At 37.9% G+C, this 26,056-nt stretch overlaps 1 protein-coding gene across 4 annotated transcripts in view; it reads left to right on the forward strand.

The window, feature by feature from the left end:
- The first annotated feature begins 6,411 nt into the window (after window positions 1-6,411).
- tspan33b (tetraspanin 33b) overlaps window positions 6,412-26,056 on the forward strand; it is a 40,817-nt gene continuing 21,172 nt past the window's right edge. For all 4 annotated transcript variants that reach the window (XM_038290983.1, XM_038290984.1, XM_038290981.1 and 1 more), the window contains exons 1-5: window positions 6,412-6,604; window positions 18,395-18,452; window positions 19,070-19,197; window positions 19,359-19,433; window positions 25,710-25,805. In XM_038290983.1, the coding sequence (XP_038146911.1) occupies window positions 6,509-6,604; window positions 18,395-18,452; window positions 19,070-19,197; window positions 19,359-19,433; window positions 25,710-25,805 (453 nt within the window). In that variant the 5' untranslated portion in view covers window positions 6,412-6,508. The remainder of the gene's footprint in view (window positions 6,605-18,394; window positions 18,453-19,069; window positions 19,198-19,358; window positions 19,434-25,709; window positions 25,806-26,056) is intronic.

Raw genomic sequence — 26,056 nt, forward strand, 5'->3', positions numbered from 1 at the left:
GGTTTTCAATCTAGATGTAAATAAACAGCGTTTGAGATGATCTAAATCTTTCCAGGCATGTGGAGCATAGAAGCTGAATGCAGCTTCTCCAGGTGTGGTTCTGACTTGAAACTGATAAAAGAAATTATCCAGATTACTAAAGCAATCTGGTGGCTTCATAACCAGACAGCTACAGGAGGTTATGGGTGTATTCAGGTCCAAAACCATTAAGACCTGTAGAGACCGCCATCAAAACTAGTCTATCCTCATCTATCCTTAAATCTAGCCAGTGTAACAGCCTCAGGACTGGATTGATGTAGCCTTGTAACAGTGTCCTGTGTGCCATTGCCATAGTGTTCTGCTTGATTAATGCATATAAATCAATTCAAATAGCTTGATATCAAAAAGTAAAAAAGGATAATAAGCAATCCATAATCAGCATGATCCATTTGTTCCATTTTCAATTTTGTGCACAAAATCGGATAACAGAAAACTGCCCATTATCTGTTTTTTTTCCTTTTTGTTTTGGAAACAAATAGTGAAGAAACGAATGCATCTTGCATTTTAAATTTTTGGTTTTAATTTGAAAAGCGAAAGAACGAATTATACAAATATTAAAATCTAGCAGAGGTTGTATGTCCTTTGAGAACTCAGAAAACTTCCATAGCAGCTCATGATAATTTTCTGATGCCATTATTCATTCTGTTTTTAGGCAAATGCATATGAGTGAATCTATAAAAACACTAGCGGCCATATCGATACTATGCTTACTTGCAGTAACATGCTATTGATAACTTATCTCTCTCTTTGTAGAAGAGAACTGCAGAAAATATATATATTTACCAATTGCAGTTGTTTTCTTGTGTGTAAACATTGGTGAATACATGAAATTCTTTGACCACACGATTAATGACCAAAACGGCCTTTCTTATACGTACATCTGAGAAACATGAAAAGATTTTCTCCAATCACATCATCCCAGTGAGGTTCAGACCGAATGAACTCTCAGGCTGATTCCTCCTAAGGACACAATTCCTCAACAAGGACGAATGGGTGTCTTATATGCAGTTCAGCGCTGTGAGAAATGTACAGGCCTGTACATTGTAGAGACTAAACAATCTCCGCAGACAAATGGCTTAACATTAGAGTGCCTGCGCCTATGGACAAGATTCAGCTGTGCATCTACACCTCAAGGATAAAGAGACACTATTTAAGGGACAAAATTGTACTATTTAGGAGGCAGTAGATGAATGACTTGAAAGAGATGCATTAATGTCAAAGAAAGAAAAAAATGACTCTAAACAGAGGCGGAGGCCTCAGATTTAAGCTTTCACAACCTATAGTGTGTTAGTCAGTGCTGGCGCTAGGCCACACAGATCACACAGTTTGCATAAAGCATATGATCCCTACATACTTGAAGTTTTTCATCATCGTCCTGGCTCCTACTACACATCCAAACAAACTTCTCCACAGCAGCGTTCATTGACTGCTCTGCTAATGGCTGTTGTTAATAGTTAGATGCAGATTTTTCTGACTTTCCTTTTAATGATGTCATAATTCTATCAGCTCGCATTGCTCAAAAGTTTAATTATCACACAGAGACACCCGGACCTATGTTTTATTTTTTAACAAAGCGTTAATAAATACTTCTATTGACAGAGACATTGATTATTTCGACCGTAAACAGTGTGCTCCTGCATGTCTTCTACCTTCATCGCAGTGTGTGTTTGCTTTGGTTTGCTTAACGGTTCAGACAAGAACCTGATGACGATTACATTTAATTAGAAGTATGAAGGAACACATTGAAAAAATGGTTTGCAAACTCAAATAATAGCAAAAAGTCCTGCTGTATTAAAATATAAAGGTGCAGGACACCTAACCTGAAAGACCAGAATCGAGGAACCCTGTTGTAGAAGTTCATCAGACATGTTTAAGATTTAAAAAGCTCTCCCTAATGAAACCTCCACAGGAAAACAAAGCTTTTCATAATCATAGGGGTCAGTATCCTGAATAAGGTCAAACATTTTTGAAACTTTTTGGAGTTTCATTAGATAAACAGCTTGCAAGGACAGCAAAAAAAATAAAAAATTCTCTACCAGCACTTTATAAAATTAGTCCTAGTGTTACTTTACCATCCCCATAGGTGCATTTTTGTCTCTTCTTCATTTTGATCCCACTTAAAGCACCACAAAGTATTTCAGCTTAGGCCAGCATTACCCCTCCTGTTAGTTGCATACCAATTCACACTTCCTGCATGGCACCAAACATCTCTCAGTGAGATAGGCTAAGGCCCCCTACAGCATGGGGACTCCAATCTGCATGCAATTTAGATCCACAAAACAGACTCACAGAGCTTTAAAGCTTGACATTTTTCCTTCACAAGCTCTGAAATGACAGTCTTTTGGATGAAGGCCAAAAAGTCTTTCACTAAAACCTAAAAATTCATTTTTTTTGTAGTTATTGGATTTTTTTTTATTATTGTTTTTTAAGTTATTACTTAAACAATGAATGACCTGGAATTTTAACTGCTTAATTTTATTCACATCCACATTTACAGGATTTTAATGAATAATTTCAGGGCTGTTGACATTTTTATCTGGGATACATTTCCAGATGACATGTAAAAACTCACCAGCTTATGCTTCACCCAGCTGGAAAATTAGGAGAAACCAAGATGTTAAAGTGTACATGTATTCCTATATTCCTGCATCAGAAAACTATAATTAGAAGTACATTATGCAATGACAACTTTTACTGCAAATCATGAAAGGAAAGGAACAGAATGTTAAGCTGGAGCTGGGAGTTGTTGTTTTTTAGAGGATGTGCTGTTAAAGATATCAGTCCAGGACATAACATTTATTATTTGTAGCTGAACATGCTTCATGTCTCGTCTTCTAAATTAAAGACTGCGGAGGGACAATTCAAGGTTTCAGGGTTGTCTGATGAAAACAAATGTCATGATCTTGGCACTGATGACTGGATTATTAGTTCATTCCTTCCACCTGCTTAGCTATGCCCAGTTTTCATCAGATCCACTTGTTCCTTTTCTTATTTAAGCTGCTTGTTTCCAGCCATCAGTGCCAAGTTATGCAAGCCCTGTGTGAGAGTTCTCTAGCTTACCCAGTAGTGTTTTTGATTACCTGATTCTAACCTGTTTCTTGATCTGGACTGCTGGGTTATGTGCTCCTCTGTTGTGGTCTGTTTCTGCCTGTCACATCTATGAACTGCTGGATTCTGTCTGTTAACGAACTTGGATCCGTCCCCTTACCTGGGTTTTGGATTCCTCTTCGGTACCTCTTCGTCTCTTTGATCCTCTGGCCTGGACATCTGCTCCAGCATCAACGCTGCTCTGGATTCTGCTGCTCTTCCATGTCTGCTAGCTTCCGCTCGTCATTCTGCTCTGCCTCACTCCTGGAACTTTCTGGGTGGCTCCCACTGCATGCTGTGGAGAAATCATCAGACTGATTTCTACTCCTTTCTCTGGGCACAGACAGAACTTAAGAACCAGGATAGTCACATTCTCACTATCATTCCCCTTCCGAGTTTCTTGGTCACTAACCTGAGTATCTAACTCTACAGAGTAGAGTAAGCACGGCCCGGCTGATGAGCCACAGTGTACTGAGCAGTCAATAAAGCGTTTCATTTTCAAACACATCTATTCTGTCTGCTTGGATTCTGAGTCCTACTATCTGAGCCTTGACACAAAATGCTTATAAAACATGAGTGGTGACTTATGCAAGATACAGTATTGTTTTGGGAGGGAGGAGCTTACATGTGGCGATGAAGCAGGCAGGATTGTGGGATGATTAACTAAAGCAAGATGAAACCTCTTTTTATTCTTTATTTATTCAGATATAATCCCATTAGAGCTGTGGTTAAATTTCACAATTATAGAAGGGTAGGCAAATGCATACAGGTGCATTCTGGTTACTGGCTATAATAGCGATATCAATGTCAGATGATTATATCATCAGAGTTTTGTATCTCTGGACAAAACAAAAGAACAGAAGGAAACATTTTTATCAATGTTTGTTGTGTTATTAAATCATCTGTAAGTATAGATCTTTGGTTACATTGTTTAATGTTAAAAATATGTATTTATCAAATTTTGCAGGTATGTCAATATTCAAATCTGTTTTAACACCTTATTTAAATAGACTGTGAAGTTGAAATAGCAGTAAAAAGCTGAGGAAGAGGAGCTGGTAGAGACATATGTAGACACAGAATCTCAGAAACAGTCCACATGATTTTAAATATGTCCTGCAGTCCCTGAGTCAGGAGACTAGAAAATGAGATCATATTAGCAAAGCAGAAGCCAGAAAAATAATATTGGAAAATAAAAGCTTAAAGAAATACAAGCCTGAAGAAAGTTTGAGAATTGTATTGTAAATTTGTTTCACAGCATAAAGAAACTGGCTCCCTGATCATGGATTTGAAGGAGCTCAGTAACTAGCCTTATATACCTGTAATTCACAACGGTGGCAGTTTTCTTAATTGGTGTCTTAGTATCTTTTATGATGACTGTGTCACATGGTGTGAAGCAAACTGCACATGGGATTTCCTGCTTCCTCATTGTAGTTCTATAGTCATGCAGGACATGTAAAAAAGAAACGGTTCTCTCTCAGTTCAAGGCTTGTGATTGAGGGCCAAACATCTTTTAATGAGCCAGGCAGCCATTAATACTAACCTTGTTCATTTAGCATTTGAATTTAGACCAGTAAAACAACACTTTCCAAACAAGCTTGAAATCTTGGAACTTTTCCCTCACCAGGGTTGAATGTACATAGTTGAAATAAAAGAAATATGAACAGGTATGAATACTAATCTAAGGGGCAAAGCTTGTATTTTCTTGAACTTTCCTCCGGTGGTGCATTTCCAGTTACAAATAAGGAAATCAAACTATCCCATAACATGTAGTTTTATGCAATCTGAGTGGTTGATAAAAGCTTGAACACACATGTGATACTAATAGAAAACAAATGCTTTTTTCAACAGAGATCTAGGACCTTTTAGGGATTACCAAAAATGTGTTGAAGTCCATCTGCATTTTAGAGTGAATAACAGCAGGATATCCAAGTGATCCACTAGACATGAATGAAACTAGCTAAAGAAAATTTGAAGATTGAAGATTTCTTAATTGGAGGAAAGGAAAAACTTTGAAAGTTTATCCAAGTGCAGTTGCAAAAACCACAAGGATCGCCCGAGGAAAGAATAATCAAGGCTTATCATTGCTGCAGGGTATAAGTGCAATGGTGTATCAGTAGTAGGAATCAGGAGTCCCAGGACATAACCAACTAGAGAACTTCCCAGCATCACGGATAAATGTAAGTATGTTATTATTCAGAGAGAGTGGCAATATCGATAGCATACAATATTTTCAGACTCACTCTAAAAATTGGAGAACACCTGTCATGATCAGTTTGGTGGAATGATGGAAAGAGAGAATTTTCTTTTTATGAAGCATTAAAATCCTTGTGTTTTATTGTAGTTTTATGTCTACCCACTCTTCTTTACTATTCTATATAGTTAGGAAAGTTATTTCTTGAATATTTCATCACATGCAGGTTTTCTAAAGTCACAGATAATGCAGAATCATTGTGTCATGCTAAAGAAATAAACAGAAAATGTGTTTAAAAAAAATAGGCAAATAAAACATTGCAAAACTAAAATTTTAAGATTCCTGAGATTAGGAGAAATTCTTTCATTAAAATAGAAAAACAGAATTTTATCATGTTAGCATGAATAAAAAATGTAAGTTTTAGCATGAATATTTTACCCATACAGAGTCCTCCTGTGATTCCCCAGCTCACTCTGACACATTTTAATCTAAAATGCAAAAAAATAACATTGAGGTTTCTTCCTTTTTTTTCCACATCACATCACATGGATTTGGCAGATCGTATGTTTGTAGAAGTTCATTCCTTTTCCATAAAGCAGAATTAACAAACATAAAAAATGCCTTTTTTTTTCCCTAACTAAATTAAATGTTCCTTTTCTAAAGATGATGTTGTCCAGCTGTTGTCAGCTGTCATTCTGCTTTATGCTTTGCAGAGTTGCATCTGTCTTTTGAAGCTGCAATTAGGACATGAGCCTTTCAAAAGCAATAAGCTTTAAGTAAGGAAATAAGTGGGCAACGCGCTCACGGGAATAGGATGTGGGATCTAAAACTTTGATGTGACACAAAAAGCTGAATTAAAACAGACTTTGAGGTTAAATGAGTTCTAATAATGGAAGGTTGATAACACCAAAACTTATAGCCCTTTCAGCTGCACTCACCCACAAAGATCCAGTGCAATCTGACCTGTCAGACTACATGGAGAGTTCTGGGTCTTACCAGCATGGTTGGGCAGTGTCACAACTCAACCCCTCCCAACCCCCCTAACATTTTTTTTAGAAAGCTTGACACCCCTTTCAGATTACAAACAACCCAACCCATCACACATTCGCATAACAGTTGGGTATGCACAGGCTGGGGCTGCAAATGATTTCCATTTAGAAGTCTGATTGGAAATAAAAAAAAAAAATAAAAATGGACAGAGAATCAAATCTGAACCGAGCTGAGACATTCTCCTTCGTCAACCCATGGATCAGATATTTTCTCTTCTTCTTTAGCTTCTTGTTTTGGGTGAGTACAGTTGTTTTCAAAGTGCTTTTCCTGCAGCAGCACATAGTGTGGCACAGAAAAATTCACATCTGATGTCCTGGAACATTTTATACTCAGGCTATTTTTAAGAATACAAATCACCAGCTATCAGAGTTGTACCTTAAAAAAGATGAATACTAGAAAGATCTTATAAATAATGACTGAAGCAACATACTGGAACTTTAGTCGTCAGTTGCATGAGTCCAGCCTCTCCATTACAGCTTGTTTTAGGTTTACAACAGTTATGAATGGGCACTCGCATTGCCTCTAAGTCTCTGAAGCAAATGTGGAGCGATGCAGTCCTTTCAGATCAGCAGAGCACTGACTCATGCTAAGGCATAAAAGTGGCAGCTGTTTAAGCCTGCTGGTCATCAGCTAAGAGCAACCATTAATGTGCTGCATCCCTTCACTAAATATTTGTATGGATTTAAGGCATGCATTATAGAGACAGGTGAACCATACTTGTGTAAACGCAATGAAAACAGGAACTACACACGGCTCTGGGATTGGCTCTGGTCCCCTACTGCTGCCTCTGGGTGGGAAGCTTCTACTGGGCTCTGCTGCTTCCCCACTTGAGGCCTGAGGGGGTTGGTCAGTCAGGCGGTTTCTATTCCCTTTTGTATGAGGAATGTTTGTGTGGGTGGGTTTGTGTGTGTGGCTGCTGGGAGTCTTGGATCGGGTGTGGCGCACTATCCACCTTGGCGTAGGTGTGGGTCTCGCTCTGGTCATTTCCAGGTCTGGCTATAGCGAGCCCTGGACTATGCTGAATACTGGGTCAGAAGATCAGATCTGGGGATCATCAGGGCATGGTGCCCCCTGGTCAGATCGCATCACACTGGCTGGTCACCTTTCTGCTTGGGTGTGGGGCGGGGCTGGTACGTGTGCTCTATCGCCGCTGTGTCATGTCCCTCACCTATCTTTTTCCGGGCTTGACTCTCCCTTTCTTTGGGGCGCACTGGGTGTTGGAGCTGGGGTTGAGACTGGGTCGGGTCTGGGTTGTGGCCTACTTGCTACTTGCTTGCCGCCCACGCCTGCTATTAAGCATATTTTCCTTCCGAAGAATAGTTTGTAAACCCTTTATACACGAGCATGCCCATGCATACATACCACTGAAGTTTAGTTCTAGGGGTTCACAGATACACAATAATATTACAAAATAAATACTAAGCTGCAGCTAAGGCTATTAACCACCCTGAATACGTGTAATCACAATTAGTTTTACCTTCCTTGAAGTTTGGTTAGTTTAATTTGGCTTTATTTTTCTTCCTTTTGCTCTTGTTTTATTCTGTTTTCTGTTCCTCTCATATCATATGGCTGTGGGAGCAGACTTGTAGGAGTTACTGTGTGTCTTTTGTGTTGTCTATTTTTGCTGGGGGTTTTTTCTCTCTTTCATGCACTCTTTCTTGTCTCTATTTCTTTCTCTCACCCCCCCCCCCCCCTTAGTTCTTATTCCCTTTCTTTCTCTTTTCGTCTCTTGTTTATATGATTTTACTCCCTAAATAATTTTTAATAGAGTATCATATAAAGGTACCAAACAAAACCTTCTGATAACAGTCATAATAATCTGCTTGTGAAAGCAAAGCTGTTGGTTAGGTCGTGTTTTTAACCAATCTATATTGGTAATAGAGAAAACAATACCAATTGGTCACTTTGACCAAAACATACAAAATAATATAATGATATTGGAAGGTAGAACCATCAACCCTTTGGTTGCAGGGAAAACTCCTGCATCCAACACCACTGATGCTTCCTGGAATTTTTTTAATAGTTATTCTTAATGTTACAACCAAGGTTATATTCAAGATTTGTATGCTATACATGTACACATCACTGTGATTGTTCTCTAGATCTATAACTATTACACACTTGACTCCAGCCAAACAGTCAGATTACTACGTAAACCATCAGTTACCATGTTTATTGGTTGTTTGCTTAACCCAGGAATCCCCAAACTCGGTCCTCAAGGCCCCCTGTCCTGCAGGTTTTAGAGGTTTCTCAGCTTCAGCACAGCTGATTATAAGGATTGCAGTAGACCAAAAGCCTGTTAATCAGCTTTCAATTAAAATCAACTGTGCTGGAGCAAGGAAACCTCTAAAACCTGCAGGACAGCGGGCCTAGAGGACCGAGTTTGGGGATGCCTGGCATAACCATTTACATTGGCTGATCTGTAACCAATGGCTTGGTCCAATTATGACCAAAACATTGGTTGTTGCAACCAAAAATGGTTTGACCAACCAAGTTTTTGCAACCAATCCATAAAAACCTCAAGAATTATTTTAAAGGTTGTCCCTTGTTCAGGATCACCTCATCTCTTTACAACAGTTATTTTTTGAAGGACATCAAGTTGTGCTCTTCAGAAAAAAAAAACAATAAAAAAATATCTAGTTAGTAAATACATGAAATTAATAAAAGCTTAACAGAATTTAAAGTCATAAATAACTGATTTCTTTTCTGAGATTTCAGCTTCATAATACAATATTTTAACAGGTCTTTGTACTCACTGTCAAAAACTAGCTGTCATTTTAACTTTTAACCTGTAGAGTAAGAGTCTCATAAATCAAAAGACTATTTACCCCAAGTCTATGGGTTTATTATTTATTTTTGGTCTTTGTGTTCTTTGGGTCAATGAAGATTCTCTCTTTCTGAACGTTGAGTCATAGGCTCAGGATGTAAGATCAGAAAATGACTTATAATGTAGGACTGGTTGTGACATGCTCAGGTCAGCTGCTGCCCAAGACTCACCTGCATAGGTCAGTTGAATTTGGTCAACTTTATGCAATCTATCTTGGTTTTACTAAGAACTCTTCCAGAGTCTTCTTGATGGCCATTATGGCCACATGTGAGCAAACGGGCATCAAGGTTTAATCCCTACAGCCTGTTTTTACATAATTTCATTATTGTTTGTTTTCAATTTTGTATGATGTCATCTCAATACTATTGCATTGCTGCTGACAGCCAATATGTGTGTTTAGCGCATCTAGCCTGTGAGGATGCAAGGAGCTTTAATGGAGGTTGAGGATCCTATGTTACCCTCTCAGTGGTTGCAACACACAAACAAAAGCATTAAAAACAACAAAAACAACTCTAATACATCCATCCATCTCTTTTCTGACACGCTTATCCGAAGCGGGGTCGCGAGGGGTGCTGATGCCTATCTCCAGCTGTCGGACCAGAGGTGGGGTATAACCTGGATAGGTCGCCAGTCCATCGCAGGCAACTCTAATACAGCTCAAATTTAAGCCAGCATTACATTAGCACGTGTAAAATCATTCATATTTTTTTCATAGCAAGAAAAAGGCTTACTGAAATAATTCTTGCAGAGCCATCTGCTAATAATCAGAGGTGAACTTCATAAAACAACAATACATCCTCCATATTAGGTTTTTATGTATCAGTTCTTTAACACTTATATGATTTACATTAACAATAAAAAATATAATAAGGGTTTTGGCCAAATTAAAGACCTGGCAGGCTGCTGATATGCTTAACTTTTATTTACTAGCTTAGCAGTTGACAGCTAAGAGTATTGTTTATAGTTCAAATAAAGAAATAGAAATTGAACTGTTTTAATGGCATTTCTTTATTTGCATATTCAACATTTAGTGTTTGTGGAATTTAACACTGGTATAAAATAGAAAAAGATTAATAAAAAATGATTGTAGGGATCTGAGCTGTTCTGAATTACACAGTCAATGAAAAAAATCTGCCCAGAGGAGGAAAAGCTTAGACAACAGCAGGCTCAAACATTTACAGCATGACCATGCCTCAAATGTATGAGGTCATCTGTACAATTGTATCATTCCTGGTTTTAATTGTTTAAGTTTAATTTTTTTGTTGTTGGCAAGTATGTAAGTCAATATTATTTATAAAGCAACTTTTGGAAACACAATGCCACAAAGCGCTGTTCACGGTGAGCTAAGGACACAGAAGGGACAATAAAATAAGGATAAGATAAGAAACAGAAAACACAAGTTCAGAACAAGATAAAGAAAACAAAATAAAATCAGAGCTAGATAAGACATCGGAAATACAATAAAAGCCTGGCAGAACAGAACATTTTTGAATAGATTAATAACATTTATATATCAAGAGAATCAGAAAAACTTTGTTGGTTTCAGCTTTCTGCCATAAGGAACATTTAGGAAAATCCCATGTTCATAGTCAAGAGCTGGACCATTTAGAGCCTCTAGGTGAGAGTAAGAAAGCTAATTCTGAAATCAACTGGGAGCCAATGCAAGATGGGGGTAATATGGGAGAATTTACTTGATTTAGTGAAACATCTGGCTGCTGCATCCTGAAGTGAAGAAAATCATGTGAATCAAATCCAAATTAAACGCCAGCTGCTAAATGTTTTTATTTGCTAAGCCAAAAGGTATTTTTCAGGCTTATTGTTGCTTGTAGGTGGATAGGAGTCATTATACCAGCTGTGTTTTCTGTGTTTAATACCAGAGAGCCATTGATCTAATGCACTCTAAAGCATACATACAGGTGGATATACCAGCTGCACAGTATGAAAGGTGTTACTAGGATCCAGCTGCACCAACAGCGAACTTTACCGTCCATCCATAACCATTGTTGTGGATTTTTACTAAAGCAGTTTCAATAGAGTGCTGCTTTAGAAAGCCAGGCTTAAGATGGTCCGAAATCTGTTATTTAGAAAGCCGGGAGCTGAGCTGGATTTCAACTAGTTTTTCAAGTATTTTAGTGAAATGAGGCAGCTTTGACTTGAGGCAAATTTTGAGATTTAACCAGCATCAAGGTTAGGTTTCTTTACAATAGGAGTCAGCTCAGCCCTTTTGAAGTAGGATATAAGAATACTGATACATAATAATATCATAATACATAGTGATGGCCAAATGCAGGTAGAAGACTGAACAAACAGGGAGGAAAGTACTTCAAAGTATATCTTCTGCCTGTATTTTGGCCCCCCCATTGTCCTGGGCCCTGGGACAATTTACCCATTTGTTCCCCCCAGTTGGCGGGCGTGAAGTGGACCTCCAGAGAGTTTTATCTGTTGTTGTTGGGTATATGACCCTAGCTGTGTTTCCCTTCCTTATAACTAAGTTGTTAGGTTCCAAACACTAGATATCTACAGCAGGGCTTTTAAAAGTGTGGGGCGCATCTCCCCTAAGGGGCACCTGAACTATTCAGGGTCTCAATGGGTTGAAAAAAAATAATTCAACTCAAATTCAAATCCGAAATACTTTATTAATACCAAAAGGGAATTTCAGTTTGAAAGATGTAACAAGGGCATTTAGCTAACATTTAACCTTTGGCTCTGGGTAAAAAAAATAACCAAGGCGAGGCATATTCATCTGGTTTATATCTAGATATGTTGCTGGGTAATTTTGGTAATTTTATTAAGGATCCCCATTAGCTGTTGCCATGGCAAAAAGCACGTTTTTCTGGTGTCCAGATTAAAAGGATACAATACAAAGTACCATGTATTGTATTAGAGACCATATGAGAGAAACTCACATCATTTAGTATAACCGAATAAAGCGGAATAAAAAATGCCTGACTGAGCCACTTTTAGATTTATAATTTTAATATGCTCATTCCCTATATATGTTGTGGAAAAACTTGTTTCGAGGTAGAGTTTTTTTGAGAAATAACAGTTTTGATATGATTATAATTGAGCCAAGCTTGTAAGTCTAAACAAAATGCTCTTTTCTTTGTGTTACATTTCATTTAACACTAACGCGGCTGTATGGGTGGAGGAAGGACAAACATGAAATCTAGAGTGCATTTACATAAGTAAATGGAAAATGCAGCATTAGCTTTGCTGTGAATACAGTACCAGCATCACTGTAGTAAAAACATTGTAGCATTGTTGCAGGGGAACTTTGACAAAAGCAGAGGAGTGTCATGCACTATTACATTTTAAAAGGTTTGAGTTTCAACAAATAAAGTAAAAAAAATTATAAGTAATAGGACTAATATCTAGATTATGTAAAACCTTCTATGCACTCTATTTGTCAGTTTTGATCAACTGACATATAGTTAGTTGACATCTTAGAAAATATATAACCCAGCCGGATTTTTCACTGTCAGCTTTATCTGTGCTGTGCATCATCTATTTTCCTAGTAAATGATCTCTTTTACCCACTACATAGAAGTAAAAGGGAAATACCCTTTAATATCTAACAGTATGGTCATTTTTTTTATTTGCAAAGGAAAAAGACAAATGAAAGCAAACAGATTCACATCTACAAAAATAAAAAAAATATACAGATATCTGAATCAAGAACAGTAATCAAAATTTGAAATTACAAATTAATCAAATGAAGTTTCTGGGTCAAAGAGAGCAGAGTAAGGAACTGTAAAGAGCATTGAGATGACGTGTGTAGTGAATTGCTGCTATATAAATAAACTGAATTGAATTGAGTTTGACTACTTTTAACTGTAGCCACTGTGTGCTTTTCGAGGCCTGCTTTTTCTTGTGTCGAAATCCTGTCCATGAGTCAAATGGCAGCATCGTTATTCATGCAAATACACTTATTTCTGTTTGGCCATCTGTAAAGTTTGTTATGGGGTTAAGTTCAAAGTAATTTACTGCATAACGTTGCTCACTTGTCCATAAGTCACACTTGTAAGCTTGTAAGCAGGTAAAATGGAACCAAGGTGCAGAAGAAACTGGGCAGTGCAGCTGAATTTATACTTAAACATAATTTTTCAATTCTAAAGTGAGAGGAAAGGCTTTTTTTAAACATAACTGGGTGCAACAAAGATTGAAAGGTGTGTGGAGGAAAGGAAATGTCTCCTTTTTTTCTATGACTTAACAGCAGAGAATAAGAAATGATTAAAATAGATTTTAGTTATTAAAAAAATTCTTTGAAATTATTTTGAAAGTGTTGAATATGTCAAAGTTTATATGCTACATGTTTTCACTGTATGTTGAACAGATGTTTCTGGCAGTCTTTCCTTGCAGGTGTTTTCTCACATTCCAAAAACGTACGTTATGTAAACTGATGAATTTAATGTGTGACAGTGTCCATGCATAGATGTACTGTAGGTCAGATTTGTCTGTCTCTGTGCCGACCTGTGCAGCCTATTGACATAAATATGGTGACCTGCCCAACTTTTACTCTGTGATAATGAAGTTTAAATAGAAAATGGATGAATTGTTTTTTTTAACATTTGGTCTGCTCTCCATAAAAAAGCATTTCCATATATATTCAGAATCTGAAAATGCACATAATTATGAATATTTCCCAGGGAGTGTTACGCCTTCAGCATACGGTAATAACCTCAGGCCGGAGTATGCAGGGAACTATTGCATTAACATGAAGTTACAAGTGCCAAGGAGCACTGATGTCATACCTGAATTCTCCAACAGCAAGTGCACATCCCACACATATGCACATGCGCCACCAAAGCTCTAACTGCCTTGATTTTCCGTCTCTCAGCTGCTTCAGCACATGGACCACACCTGTAACCCCCTTCAAACCCATCATATTTCGCTCTTCAATGCAACACCAAAACAGCAAGGGAGCAAAACACGGCGGGCGGCGCACCCTCACTGTGATGACAGCCAAACAGCAATAACTGCAGCTCAAGCAGCTGTGCGCCCAATCTGCATTGAATTTGTTTATCAGACACGGAGCTCCGACGTGAAAACAACAACCCTAATCCATCAGGCCTTTGTCCTGACGTCCTCGTGGCTCAGTTCACCTCTGCTGCAAAATCCTCCGGGAGAAGCCAGAATCATCGTTTTGAAAAGGCCAAAAAACAGAGCTGGAATACAATCTCTCTGTACTTAGGTGTGCACTCATATATGCGCTGGCAGTGGAAAACAAGATAGTTGAAATTGAAAAGGAGATGGAGGTGAAAGCACTCCTGCGCAACAAATGATACCTCTTTAAAAAGTGTATCCGTTTTAAAAGCCTTGAAAACATTTGTTCCAGAGACAACACATCTTCTCCAGGTTTCCGCTGCTATTATTGTGTCAAGGTTTGTATTGATTCGGAAATTGCACGAAAACTATTTAAAGTCAACTATTTACTCCTTTAGAACTTCTAAAGTACGCATTAGGCATGCAGGCTGAGAAAATACAGAGAAAGCTTATTTTACTCCAAATTAAACCATGAACCACATCTTTAGACCTCCAGCAATCCAATATGTGCTCTTCAAACATTAAATACAAAATGCTTATCAGTGACAAACAAAAGCATTGTTTGCACGCACACAAGCACATAAACATTCATGGTTTCTATTCATTAGAAAGGCTGTGAATCTGCAGGCAGCAAAATGAAAAGGAAAGCTTAACAGCTTGTTATTAAATGTAAGACAAAGAAACAAAGCAAACGGGGAAATTAGTCCTGACAGTTCCATCAGCCAGAAGCACCAACACACCACCTGTTTTCCACCTGCTTCACTGTTTTATTGGGAGGATTATTTAAAATGAACTTACACCTTCAGAAGCCAACACATCCTGGACTAACTCTATTACATGCAGGAGACGTGCCGTCATCTCAGTAAAAACAATCCAATTAAAGCTTCTGCAAACAAACCAACACTAACCTTACTTCTTAAAAACAATCTATATTCCCTTTCTTACAAACGTATTATGTTTCTAACAAAGACATTGTATAGCGTTAATGTTGAAATACATTTTTGATTTCTTTGTTTTGCACCATCTCTAAGTGAATGTCACCCTAAAAAAAGGTCACTGTGTTTATAAGTAATTTTTAAAAAGTGTTGCTCAAATCCTCACCTGGTTAGAACAGGTTGAAAGGACAAGTATTAGCCATGCATTCACTAATCTGTAGAGTGGGAAGAGGAAGGTCAATGCTGAAAGAAAGCAAGGTGACCTGTTAATTTAACACACGCCATGTAGGAGACACAGCAAACATCTGGAAGAAGGTGATAAAATGGTCTACATGCAAATGGTTATTGGATGGAAAACTGACGATTGACATCAACCTGTTCATGCCATCTCTATAGAGAAACACGCTGCTAGCAGTATAATGCTGTGGAGATGTTTTCTCTTCGGAAGTCACTCAAAACCAGGTCTCAGTTGACATGAAGATGAATGGAAACAGGACCTGCTGCTTTAACCCACTGAGACTAGGGTGAACATTAACCTTCTGCAGGATGAATAGCTCACCATTTTCACATATAGGGCTATATAATATCAGAAAACACTAAGGTAAATAGTAGGAGTTAAACTGGTCATGAAAAATGACCAGTTTAACTGTAACTTTACATCTGTTCTCCTATTGCTGTATTATCAATTTAGACAATGTCATTGGTGTGAGCAACTGCTGCCGTGATACTATTCATTAGGACTATTGTTACACTGGAATATGAAAACTAAGTTTATAACAGCTGGAATATATTAGCCTGAAATGAAGGAACTCAAATAAGTCCTTTAGATTATGAACATAACACACAATGATATTGCGATGACGATGTACATTTGCTAAGTGCTATGCAGCCTTATTCAATTAGTCACATATTCAAGTGTAGGAGCAGTTAAGTGAAAGTCCTGACTTACATCTAACTGAGAATTTAATCGTTGGTGATTTAAAGTGGCACATTGCATATTTATTAAGACTGGATGAGATGCAACTTGGACAGATTTAGACATTAAGGCGGTTGTTCATCTCCAGGCCCAGATCAGGTAAATATAAAAACAAGGAGCATATATGTATAGGACAATATAAAATGATAAATAATTAACAACATATATTATCAACGTTTTTGTCAAAAAAAGAAAGTTTTCAAAATATATTTTTGAATGAGACGGTGAATAAAAATGATATACAATAAAGCCGTTATTAGTAAAACAATAGTAAAATGCTTTGTTAGGATATTTGATCTTCCAAGAGTACCTTTTTTCACTGATTTTAATAAAGTTTTTAGACATAAGATGTCATAATCTGGGGCAATACCTTAGAACTACTGTTTGCTCATTATCTGTATCCTTCCTGATGGGATTCAGGTTTTTTGGCTATAGAGAACAGGCAAAAATATTGGTAGCTTTATGTACAGACATCCTAGACGTTCTTTAAACTGTAACTACAGCAGATGGTAGTTCTAGACCAAACATTGACTTAGAATTCTGATGTACACCAAACTTTTTAGGTTTTCATCAGTAAATGGTAAATGGCCTATACTTAAATAGCACTTTTTCAAGTCAGGAGACTTGACCAAAGTGCTTTACACTACATTCAGTCATTTACCCATTCATGCACACACTCACACACATTGTAGCCACAGCTGCGCTGGGGCGTACACTGGTGCCACCAGGCTCTCTGACAACAATCAGTAGACAATGCAGGTGAAGTGTCTTACCCAAGGACACAACACTGAAAGTCGGAGCCAGGGTTTGAACCGTCAATCCTTCGATTTCAGGGCAAACTCCTACATCCGACACCACTGTCGCCCTATGCTCAGGGCTCGCCCAGCAAAAGATCACTCGCCCAGTAAAAGATCAAATAAATATGCCTTACTTGTAAAATATGCTTTACAAATAAATATGCAAGGTCTACTTTGTGTTGCTCTGTCAAATACAGTCACCATAAATATGAAGATTTGTGGTTGGATCCCAAAAAAAGTCCTAATTCCCTGTTACTCAAACAAATCACAAAATAAAAAGAAGTTATGAGAAAACTGCAGGAGATGAAAAAAAAGTTTTCAACAATATGCTTCAGATTCAGAAAAAAACTGAGAACCATATGTTTTACCTTTTCTTTGTCCCATCTGCTCATTTATAACAATAAAGAACGAGAAAGAAGGAAGGAAGGAAGGAAGGAAGGAAGGAAGGAAGGAAGGAAGGAAGGAAGGAAGGAAGGAAGGAAGGAAGGAAGGAAGGAAGGAAGGAAGGAAGGAAGGAAGGAAGGAAGGAAGGAAGGAAGGAAGGAAGGAAGGAAGGCTGATCAGAGTCAATTGGAGGGTGAAAATCAAAATCAGCACAATCTAGGGGGTGGGGGAGTTTGAGGCTGTAGAACAGTGTTTTTCAATCCTGGTCCTCAAGGCACCCTGTCCTGCATGTTTTAGATGTTTCCCAGCTTTCACACACCTGTTATCAATTGATAGCAGATTATCAGGCTTTGCTGAACTGCAATCATCTGAATCAGGTGTGCTGAACCTCAGAAACATCCAAAACATGCAGAGCAGGGTGCCTTGTGGACCAGGATTGAAAAACACTGCTGTAGAAGACTAGAGACTATAGTGGATATCAGCAGCAGAGCCACCCTAAACATGGAACTAGTTCCAATCAAAGCCCAATCATTTGTTAGAATATTCTGATCAAAGTCTTCACCTTCTTCCAGTTAATGTTTGGCGAGACTAAAAATCTGACACTAAGATTTTCTTCATCCAGCCTAACAAAGCTTGAATTCTTTGACTGTGAAGTATTTCTAGATGTAAATCTGGAAGAAACAAGCTGCATCAGAAGGTACAGATGGTTTTTACAAAGAACTGAATCAGGGAGTTGGATACAAACACGTTTCAGATAACTTTTCTACTTTTAGTCAATTTTAAGTTGTTGTTTTTTTTTTATTCATTTATTGTTATCATTTCTATTTTTTTCTCCTCTACTTTAGTTCTTTAGTACTTATCTATCTTGTCTATCAAACCAAATTCGGTAAAAAAAAACAAAAACATATTGATATTTAAATGTGCATCAAAAAAAAGAAATAAAAATGCTGAATATTTGAACAATAAGTACACAGTAGGAGCAAACATCAGAGCAGGTAATATTCTCTAAGCTTCTATAAGACTGAATCTGGTTAATAAATACATTTTTTATTTTTTTTATTTCAGGTTTTCTCTTTGCTGATTGTTGGAATCGGGGTTTATGCTAAAGTCCAGAAAGCCACAGGTATGTGTAAACACACTTTTCACACACAGTTCACAATACAGTTTTTAATGTATTTCCGTAAAAATTCAAAAAATATCCACTGGACTTGGTTTTCAAGATTTGAAGTCCAGTGGATATTTTTTGAATTTTTACGGAATGACTTTGACCTGGATGACTGAGAACCTTCATCAGCAGTTTTTAATGTAAAAACAATAGCATTCAGACCAACATCATTGTTCTGTCAGGCCTATTGTATCCCAGTAAAAATCAACAGAGATCTGCAGCATTGATCTCATGCTGGTGTGTGAAACAGAGAGGGTCGGGCTTCAGCTTCATCCCTAATTCTCACATTTAATTTAGGATGTATATAGTTCATGGACAACAAAAAGGATTAACTTGTGACTAATCCCAGCGATCAAACCTCTGCATCTGCATAATCCTCCAATTTGAAATCATCATTGAAGCTTCCAGACTGTCGCGGCAGCTAGTGTGGGAAGGGACAATGCAAAAATAGAAAACTATTAAATTTCAAATAATTGAGTCAAAGAGAGATTAAAAATGAGGGTAGAAAAGTAGAGCAGGAAGTTCAGACGATTGCAGCTTTTTGAACGCAGGCTGTTTTCCTCTCTCTCTACCAGACACGGTGCGGGACACGTTCCTGGTCGACCCAGCTGTCATCCTAATTGTTGTGGGGGTGGTGATGTTCTTCATCACTTTCTGTGGTTGCATTGGAGCCCTCAGAGAGAACATTCGCCTCCTCAAGACAGTAATTCTCCAAAAAGACACATCACTAATATTGACACTGTGTTTTGCTTCTAGTTTGGCAGCTAAAATGACACTAAATCTAAAATTGTGTTTCACATCAAATGCTTAACAGCAAAAGTGTCAATGTGAATTAAACATTCCTGTCTTTCTATTCCTTTCTAGTTTTCCTTCAGCCTGGTACTGGTCTTTCTTATCCAACTGGTTATAGCGATTCTGGGCTTTTTCTACTCTGATCAGGTATCTGCCAACCTTTCTAAGAACGCTTTCTGCTTGTTTTCAGCTCTGCAGTAACCAGGGGGCACTTTCAGGGCCTTAACAGATGCATCATTTATAATTCCTGGATCAACCACAAGCACCTGCAGTAGTGGCTATATGTGTTAGCTCTCCTGGTAAAGAGGTGGAGAAAAGTCTATAAATACATCGAGTTGTTGTTGCACTGCATAAAAAGCTCCAAAAACTTTAAACACTGCTGACCTTTATTTTAAGCATTTGTATTTATTGGGAAACTGAAGAGGAGCCAAAAGGCTCTCAATGATCTGTAATTTTTCACAAGGTTGGAGCATTTTAGAGGAAGAATATTTGCACAATGCGTTTAAATGGGTCTGATGCTCTCTGATCCTCTTCTTAGTTCAGCCAAAATTTGTCTGTGGTATAATTTTCTGAGATGACCATGGAAGATGCATGAATGACAGTGTTGCTGTGTCAGTTTGGCCATATCGTGCAGAAAGAGTCACCAGGTTTTCTGGTATGGCAAAATAGGTTATAGCAGCATTTTCCCTGACAGGTTTCCACAGGGCTTTAAAAGTGAAAATTAACCGAATTTAAGTCTTATCTGACTGAAACATCCAGTTCCTGTAAGAATTCTAGTGAAGATTAGCAACTTTCAAGCATTTTCTTACAATGGGTTTATTCCACATTCTTTAACAGGGAGCCTTGAAGTTTTTGTACCCATCACTGTCTTTCAGTATTGCAAAGTGGAATGCCAAATATGGGTCCTCATTCAGCTAAATAACCAGTGCCTTATAGAAATAGAGCTCTGCATTGTGTCATGTTTAAACTGCAGAGTAATTTAGTCTCAAATTACCAATAAAAAGTCTCTCAGAACACTTATTAGTGGCTCACATCAATGGTTTTTAACTTAACCAGATATGTATCAGAGCCCAATGGCACTTAAAATGTTGTAGCATTGTCTTAAACAAAAATATGCATTACATCAAGGTATAAAAGTTTTTTATGCTGATTGATATGGAAAAGAAGTGAAAATTTGCTGGAATATAAACTTGTTAAGAAGAGTGAAGCAAAGTGGTCAGTCAGATTTTCTTAGCAGCCAATCTGCACAGTTGATTAGTTCATTTTCATATCTCTAATTTCTGTTCCTGTACTTCACATTTGAATTTATTAAATTCTTTTTATATTTTTCCAGCCCATACTTGAAAATATTTGAAGTTTCAGGTTTTTGAAAAGTATTCCCTGTAAAATATCATATTTATCAAAACCAATTTATCCCCCAGAACCAACTTGCCACTGGTGAAACGATTTGACTGACATAATTATCTGTATCATAATTCCTGAAGTTTAGGCACTAAGAGTGCAAGAAAGCAAAGACATTATACTATATATATATATATATATATATATATATATATATATATATATATATATATATATATATATATATATATATATATATATATATAATACTATACCTACCATCAGATCTAATGAACATGAAATATATTTCAGTTTTACAAGGTTTTCTTGTCAAACTAGTGACATGGATTTTTTTGTTGTGGATCAAGCTGTGAGAAGTTCCGAATACCAGTTTAGGATTTATTAAATTTTTTAGCCAAGGCCAAGTGCTGATAGACTCCTACTAAGGAAGACTGGACAGTGAAACTAAATTAGAAGGTGCTTCTGTGGTGTTAAGGTCAGCCCACTCTATGTAAGAACCAGTGTTGGGCACGTTACTTTGAAAAAGTAATTAGTTATAGTTACTAGTTACTTCTCCCAAAAAGTAACTGAGTTACTAACTGAGTTACTCCACAATAAAAGTAACTAGTTACTAGTAAAAGTAACTATTGCGTTACTTTTGCGTTTCCCGCCCCGGTAACCCTCACCACCCAGCCCCCACCTTCTCGCCTGTGTTTCCAAAGCCAGCTGAATAGAGCGGACGACAAAGACAAGAACCTGCAGACAGTTTAGCATTTATTGCAACTCAACGTAAATGACATCAGGGGGAACGCGATGTGAAGTTTTATAACAGGACATTCAGATCCGGTGAGTATATGAAATTAATAACTGGGGATGTCTAATTCTGAAATCCTGTGTGTTTGGGTTGTTATAGATACTGCAACATCTATCTATCCATCTATCTATCTATACTCTGTGTGTGACATAAAATATGGATCTCCATCCCTGCCACAAAGGCCATCAAATAATGTTTAAAATAAAAAATACAGTAGGTTGAGAAGGCAGAGTATCCATCCTTCCATCCATCCATCCATCCATCCATCCGTCCGTCCGTCCGTCCGTCCGTCCGTCCGTCCGTCCATCCATCCATCCATCCATCCATCCAGATTTCTCCCTTTCTCCATATAGGCTATCATTTCTGGCTGTTGTCAGGTTCATTTGATCGTTCACGCTCTCCATAGTTCTCCTGTGGCGCGAGCACAGAGCGACTGTTGCGCGCATTTAGCGAGCATGCGCGTTTCCTGTCGCTTGCGCGGTGACTCTTGCCGCCTGCGCTGTGTGGAGATGCAGAGGAAACCGGTATGTGATGGGGAAACGCAGCTCTACGTAACACCGGTATTTCCATGTGGAAAACGCTGTTTTGCTGCTGGAGTCATCCTCACTCTCCATCTCTCTGTGTGTGCTGTACATTAACACCCACCAGCAGAAACACCCACCTATTCAACTGACAGACGGAATCTCATCCTCCCCTCTCTCATGACAAGGCGCGCACCTCTGGATGACCTAAAAAAATAATCCTTAATATCTCTTAAACAAAAGTAGCACAAACAATATTTTTTTCTGCACAAATCTGCACTAACGTTGCACTTACCATTCAGTCTATTTGCAGAGTTTTTTGACGTGGGTGGGGTGTCAGCTTCACGCAGCTGCGCACGAGTCCTATCATGAAAAAAGGTTCATTGTGCGACCTGAGTAACGCGCAGTAACGGGGTGCCTGCAATGGTAACTGCGTTATAGTTACAGTCAAGGTAATTAGTTAGATTACTCGTTACTAAAACAAGGTAACGGCGTTAGTAACGCCGTTAGTTTCAACGCCGTTAGTCCCATCACTGGTAAGAACAGAGACACTTGTTTTTTTCTAAAAGGGCTGCAAGAACAGAATCACCCCCTGCTGTTCTTGCAGCGCTGGTTTGGGAATTTTTGCTGCAAGTTCTGGGCAGAACTTTTTTTCTGTGGTGTCAGGAAAATGCTGCAGAGAGAGAGAGAGCTGTGAAAGCATCCCGGGAGCTCTGCACTTTGTTTCTGGTTAAAGATGAAATGTCTTTTTTCTTTTTCATATATATATATATATATATATATATATATATATATATATATATATATATTAATTAATTTGTTAAAGATGATAGGAAATTAATTTTTTTTTTTATTCACAAAAACATTAGAGAGGGGCATATAAACCTTTCTTAAAGCTTTTGTATTTCTTTCCTTGAGAATTTAGAGCTTCCTTTTATAGTTTGCATTGACGTTATGTAGTACAATTATTTGTTTAATTTGTAGAGTACCGACTTTTATCTATTGCTCAAGTTTATTCTGTAACCATGTTTCTAGCTAAGAGCAGCTCTCACATCCACTTATCCTGTTCAGTAGCTTCCCCATTAAAGGTCCACTAGGAATAAAAATACAACAGCCAGCAGGGGCAATGTTCCCTTACATCAGTGCATCGTGGTGATGTTCCTGGTGTTTGATAATGCCTCTCCTCTCCCTTGTGTTCTCTGTCAAGCCTCGGACTGCCTGCTGCTAAACAGAGCAGTTTAACAACCCTCCCAGCATCCTTCCTCGCTAAATGATTCAGATGCTTCGGCACTTCAAAGTGGAACCAAATGTTCCATTTCAGGAGATCACTTAAAGGAAACTTTTCCCGCTAATGACACAGTGCGGCGGTGGGCTTCAAAGCCCAAAAGCCAAGCATGGAAACATAGGGGCAGAGGGATCCAACAGGGGTGGGGGTGTAGTTCAGTAAAATTATTTTAGGATAACAGTATTTATCAATATAAACAGTGTGTAATCGAAACAGTCTATGAAGCATTTATGAAACCCCCCCCCCCCCCCCCCCCCCCCCCCATTAGGATTAATTATATCTGAATTCTGTAACTATGAGTCTTCTTACTATCACAAAAGTAAAATAGGGAACTAGCCTGTGCTAAATCCCAGTCATCTGGTCCTGATAACTAAAAAAATGACTTAAATCAGAGGCAAACAGACTTTAGCTAATTTTTTTTTCTGAAAACCTTTCTACACCTGCTGTATCCAGGTTTCTTCATCCTTTCTGCCGGCTAACACTAGAAGAACTGAGTTAAAGTCCAGCTGCCTTCAATTTAAGCCTCTTATGTGGAAGAAATAGATTAGTTAAAAAGAGAAAAAAAATACTTTGATAGACTTAATTAGAATAACAGGCTAAAATGTTATAAAGCAGCTTTATTCAGTTATAACAGATTATTGTTGATATATTTTTTTCAGTGCGTGTTCCTATTTGCATCACTTCCAAGGAGCTGATAAAGAAATTACATTATAATAACTAATGGGCAGGTTTATACTTATCTGCTGCTGGTGAATCTTCCTAAATCCTCGGCTGATTTGTATTTTGTCTACATCTTATATTGATGTCAAAGACATGAATAATTTTGCTGTTGACATTATGTATTCTGCACTTCTGCTGATTCTGCAGACGCATCTGATCCAGAAGGTACACAGAGGAGAGCGATGGTGCTCCTTTCATACATGCATCATCTTATTTTCCTTTAAAAGCGACTCACTGTGCACAGACTGATGCTGCACGATATGCAAGCAACACAAAGGAGGGTGCTTCTCAGAAGTCTACACACCTGACATTTTCTCGATTTTATCTCCTCACAAAAAAATACAAACAAAACATGTTTTGGTTTTTATGATTGGCCAACATCAAGCACACATGAATAAGAAGTGGAAAGAAAACTGCTCATTGTGTTTACATATGTTTATGTATAAAAAAAATAAAATTGGAGGACATTTCTTTCTGTTCAGCTGAGACCAAAGCTGAAAAGCTTTGTAATCTATGCATAATGCTGTGTGTCAAAAAAAAGCGTCTATATGCATTATCCATGGTTGAACAGGAGGATGGTATCATCATGCTTTGGAAATGTTTGATCTACTGAAAGAAGATAACTGGTCAGAGCTAAAGAGAAAATAGATATAGCTCAATATAAAAATAAATGTATAAAGCATAATTCTTAAAGCAGGAAGAGCAATTTGTAAAAAAAAAAAAAAAAAAAAAAAAACATATTTGAATGGCATTACTTACATTTTAGACATTAAGCCTTCATCAAAATTTCACTGGTCACATGGTTTGATCAAAAGCTACAGTTAACAACAATGCTTTTAGTCATTCTTTACAAAGATCCCACAGTTTCTGCATAAATTATGTTTTCAGGGATTTTGTTCCCAACTGAGGAGGGTAGGAAGTGAAAGCTGCATCTCTTTAAGAGTAAGCTCTCAGTCAGGACAAAGACTCCTTATTCTAGATGTAGAAAACTAGTAAAGGGTTAAGATCTGTAGTTTAAGGTGGCTCAGCAAACCATGGTTTAAGGAGCCTGAATTAATAAATGACGTCTGAAAACAAACCTTGCAAACAATGTTAAACTTTCCTCCAATCTAGTTTGTGTCGGTGCATCATATGAAAATCCCAACAAAATACAATAAAGAATAAAGTTTTAGGCTGTGGAGTGATAAAATGTTCCAGTAGATCCAGATACTGGTTTATATTCCAACTATAAGGATCTTTTATGTTTCTTTTTCTTTTAGCTCCAATTAATTGCAAACTGTTAGGCAATATGTTTTCATTAATCTTTGTACAGAGCTTCCTGCCATAACAGGTCCATAGCTAAATTTACAATGTACATTTTGTCACAGCCTTCAGATGGGAATATTATGCAACATGAGGCTTTGCTGTAGAATTAAAGCAGATGTAAATAAGCCAAACTGTTCATTAAAGCTACTAAAAAAACATGGAAAGCCACCAAATTACCCAGAAGTACCTGGCTGGCAGCTATTTTGGAGGCAGCACTGACTGAGGCTTGAAATGATTCCAGCAATTATCAATCATAGGCTCTGGTGGGATTTCCCAGCATCTGCAGAAAGATGTGTTGCAATGTGCTGTTAATACCCCTGCAGTAATTAACAGAGGCTGGAATCTTGTGAAGTTTCACAGTTTAAAAGTCTTAATTTCTTTGTTGCAAAATCAAGCTCCCATTTTATTCATAAATCTCTGTTTTTTTCCTGCTTTAGACCCAGGATGCATTCGGAAAGTTTGTGAAGAAAGCCATTGTGCACTACAGGGATGACCTGGATCTGCAGAATCTGATGGATTACATCCAGAAAGAGGTGCTCTGGTTGATTCCTCTTGGACAGAATTCTCCTTCACTACACTGATGGTTGTGAGCATAGATCTGTGCTCTGTTTATATTTATATTTGGCCCTAGTGAGGATTTTCCACATGAGAAAATAAATAATGCATATCCTGCAGCTCCATGGGATTCCTTATGGGGTATTCCTGCTCCATCTGCACATCCTGGCACCACTTGGGAGCCTGGGTTTTTTCCTATTGGCAGGCTGCACTGTAAGAAATGAAACTG

Source organism: Cyprinodon tularosa, unplaced genomic scaffold, assembly GCF_016077235.1.
Source record: "Cyprinodon tularosa strain WSP-4 unplaced genomic scaffold, ASM1607723v1 ctg290, whole genome shotgun sequence".
Lineage (NCBI taxonomy): Eukaryota > Metazoa > Chordata > Actinopteri > Cyprinodontiformes > Cyprinodontidae > Cyprinodon > Cyprinodon tularosa.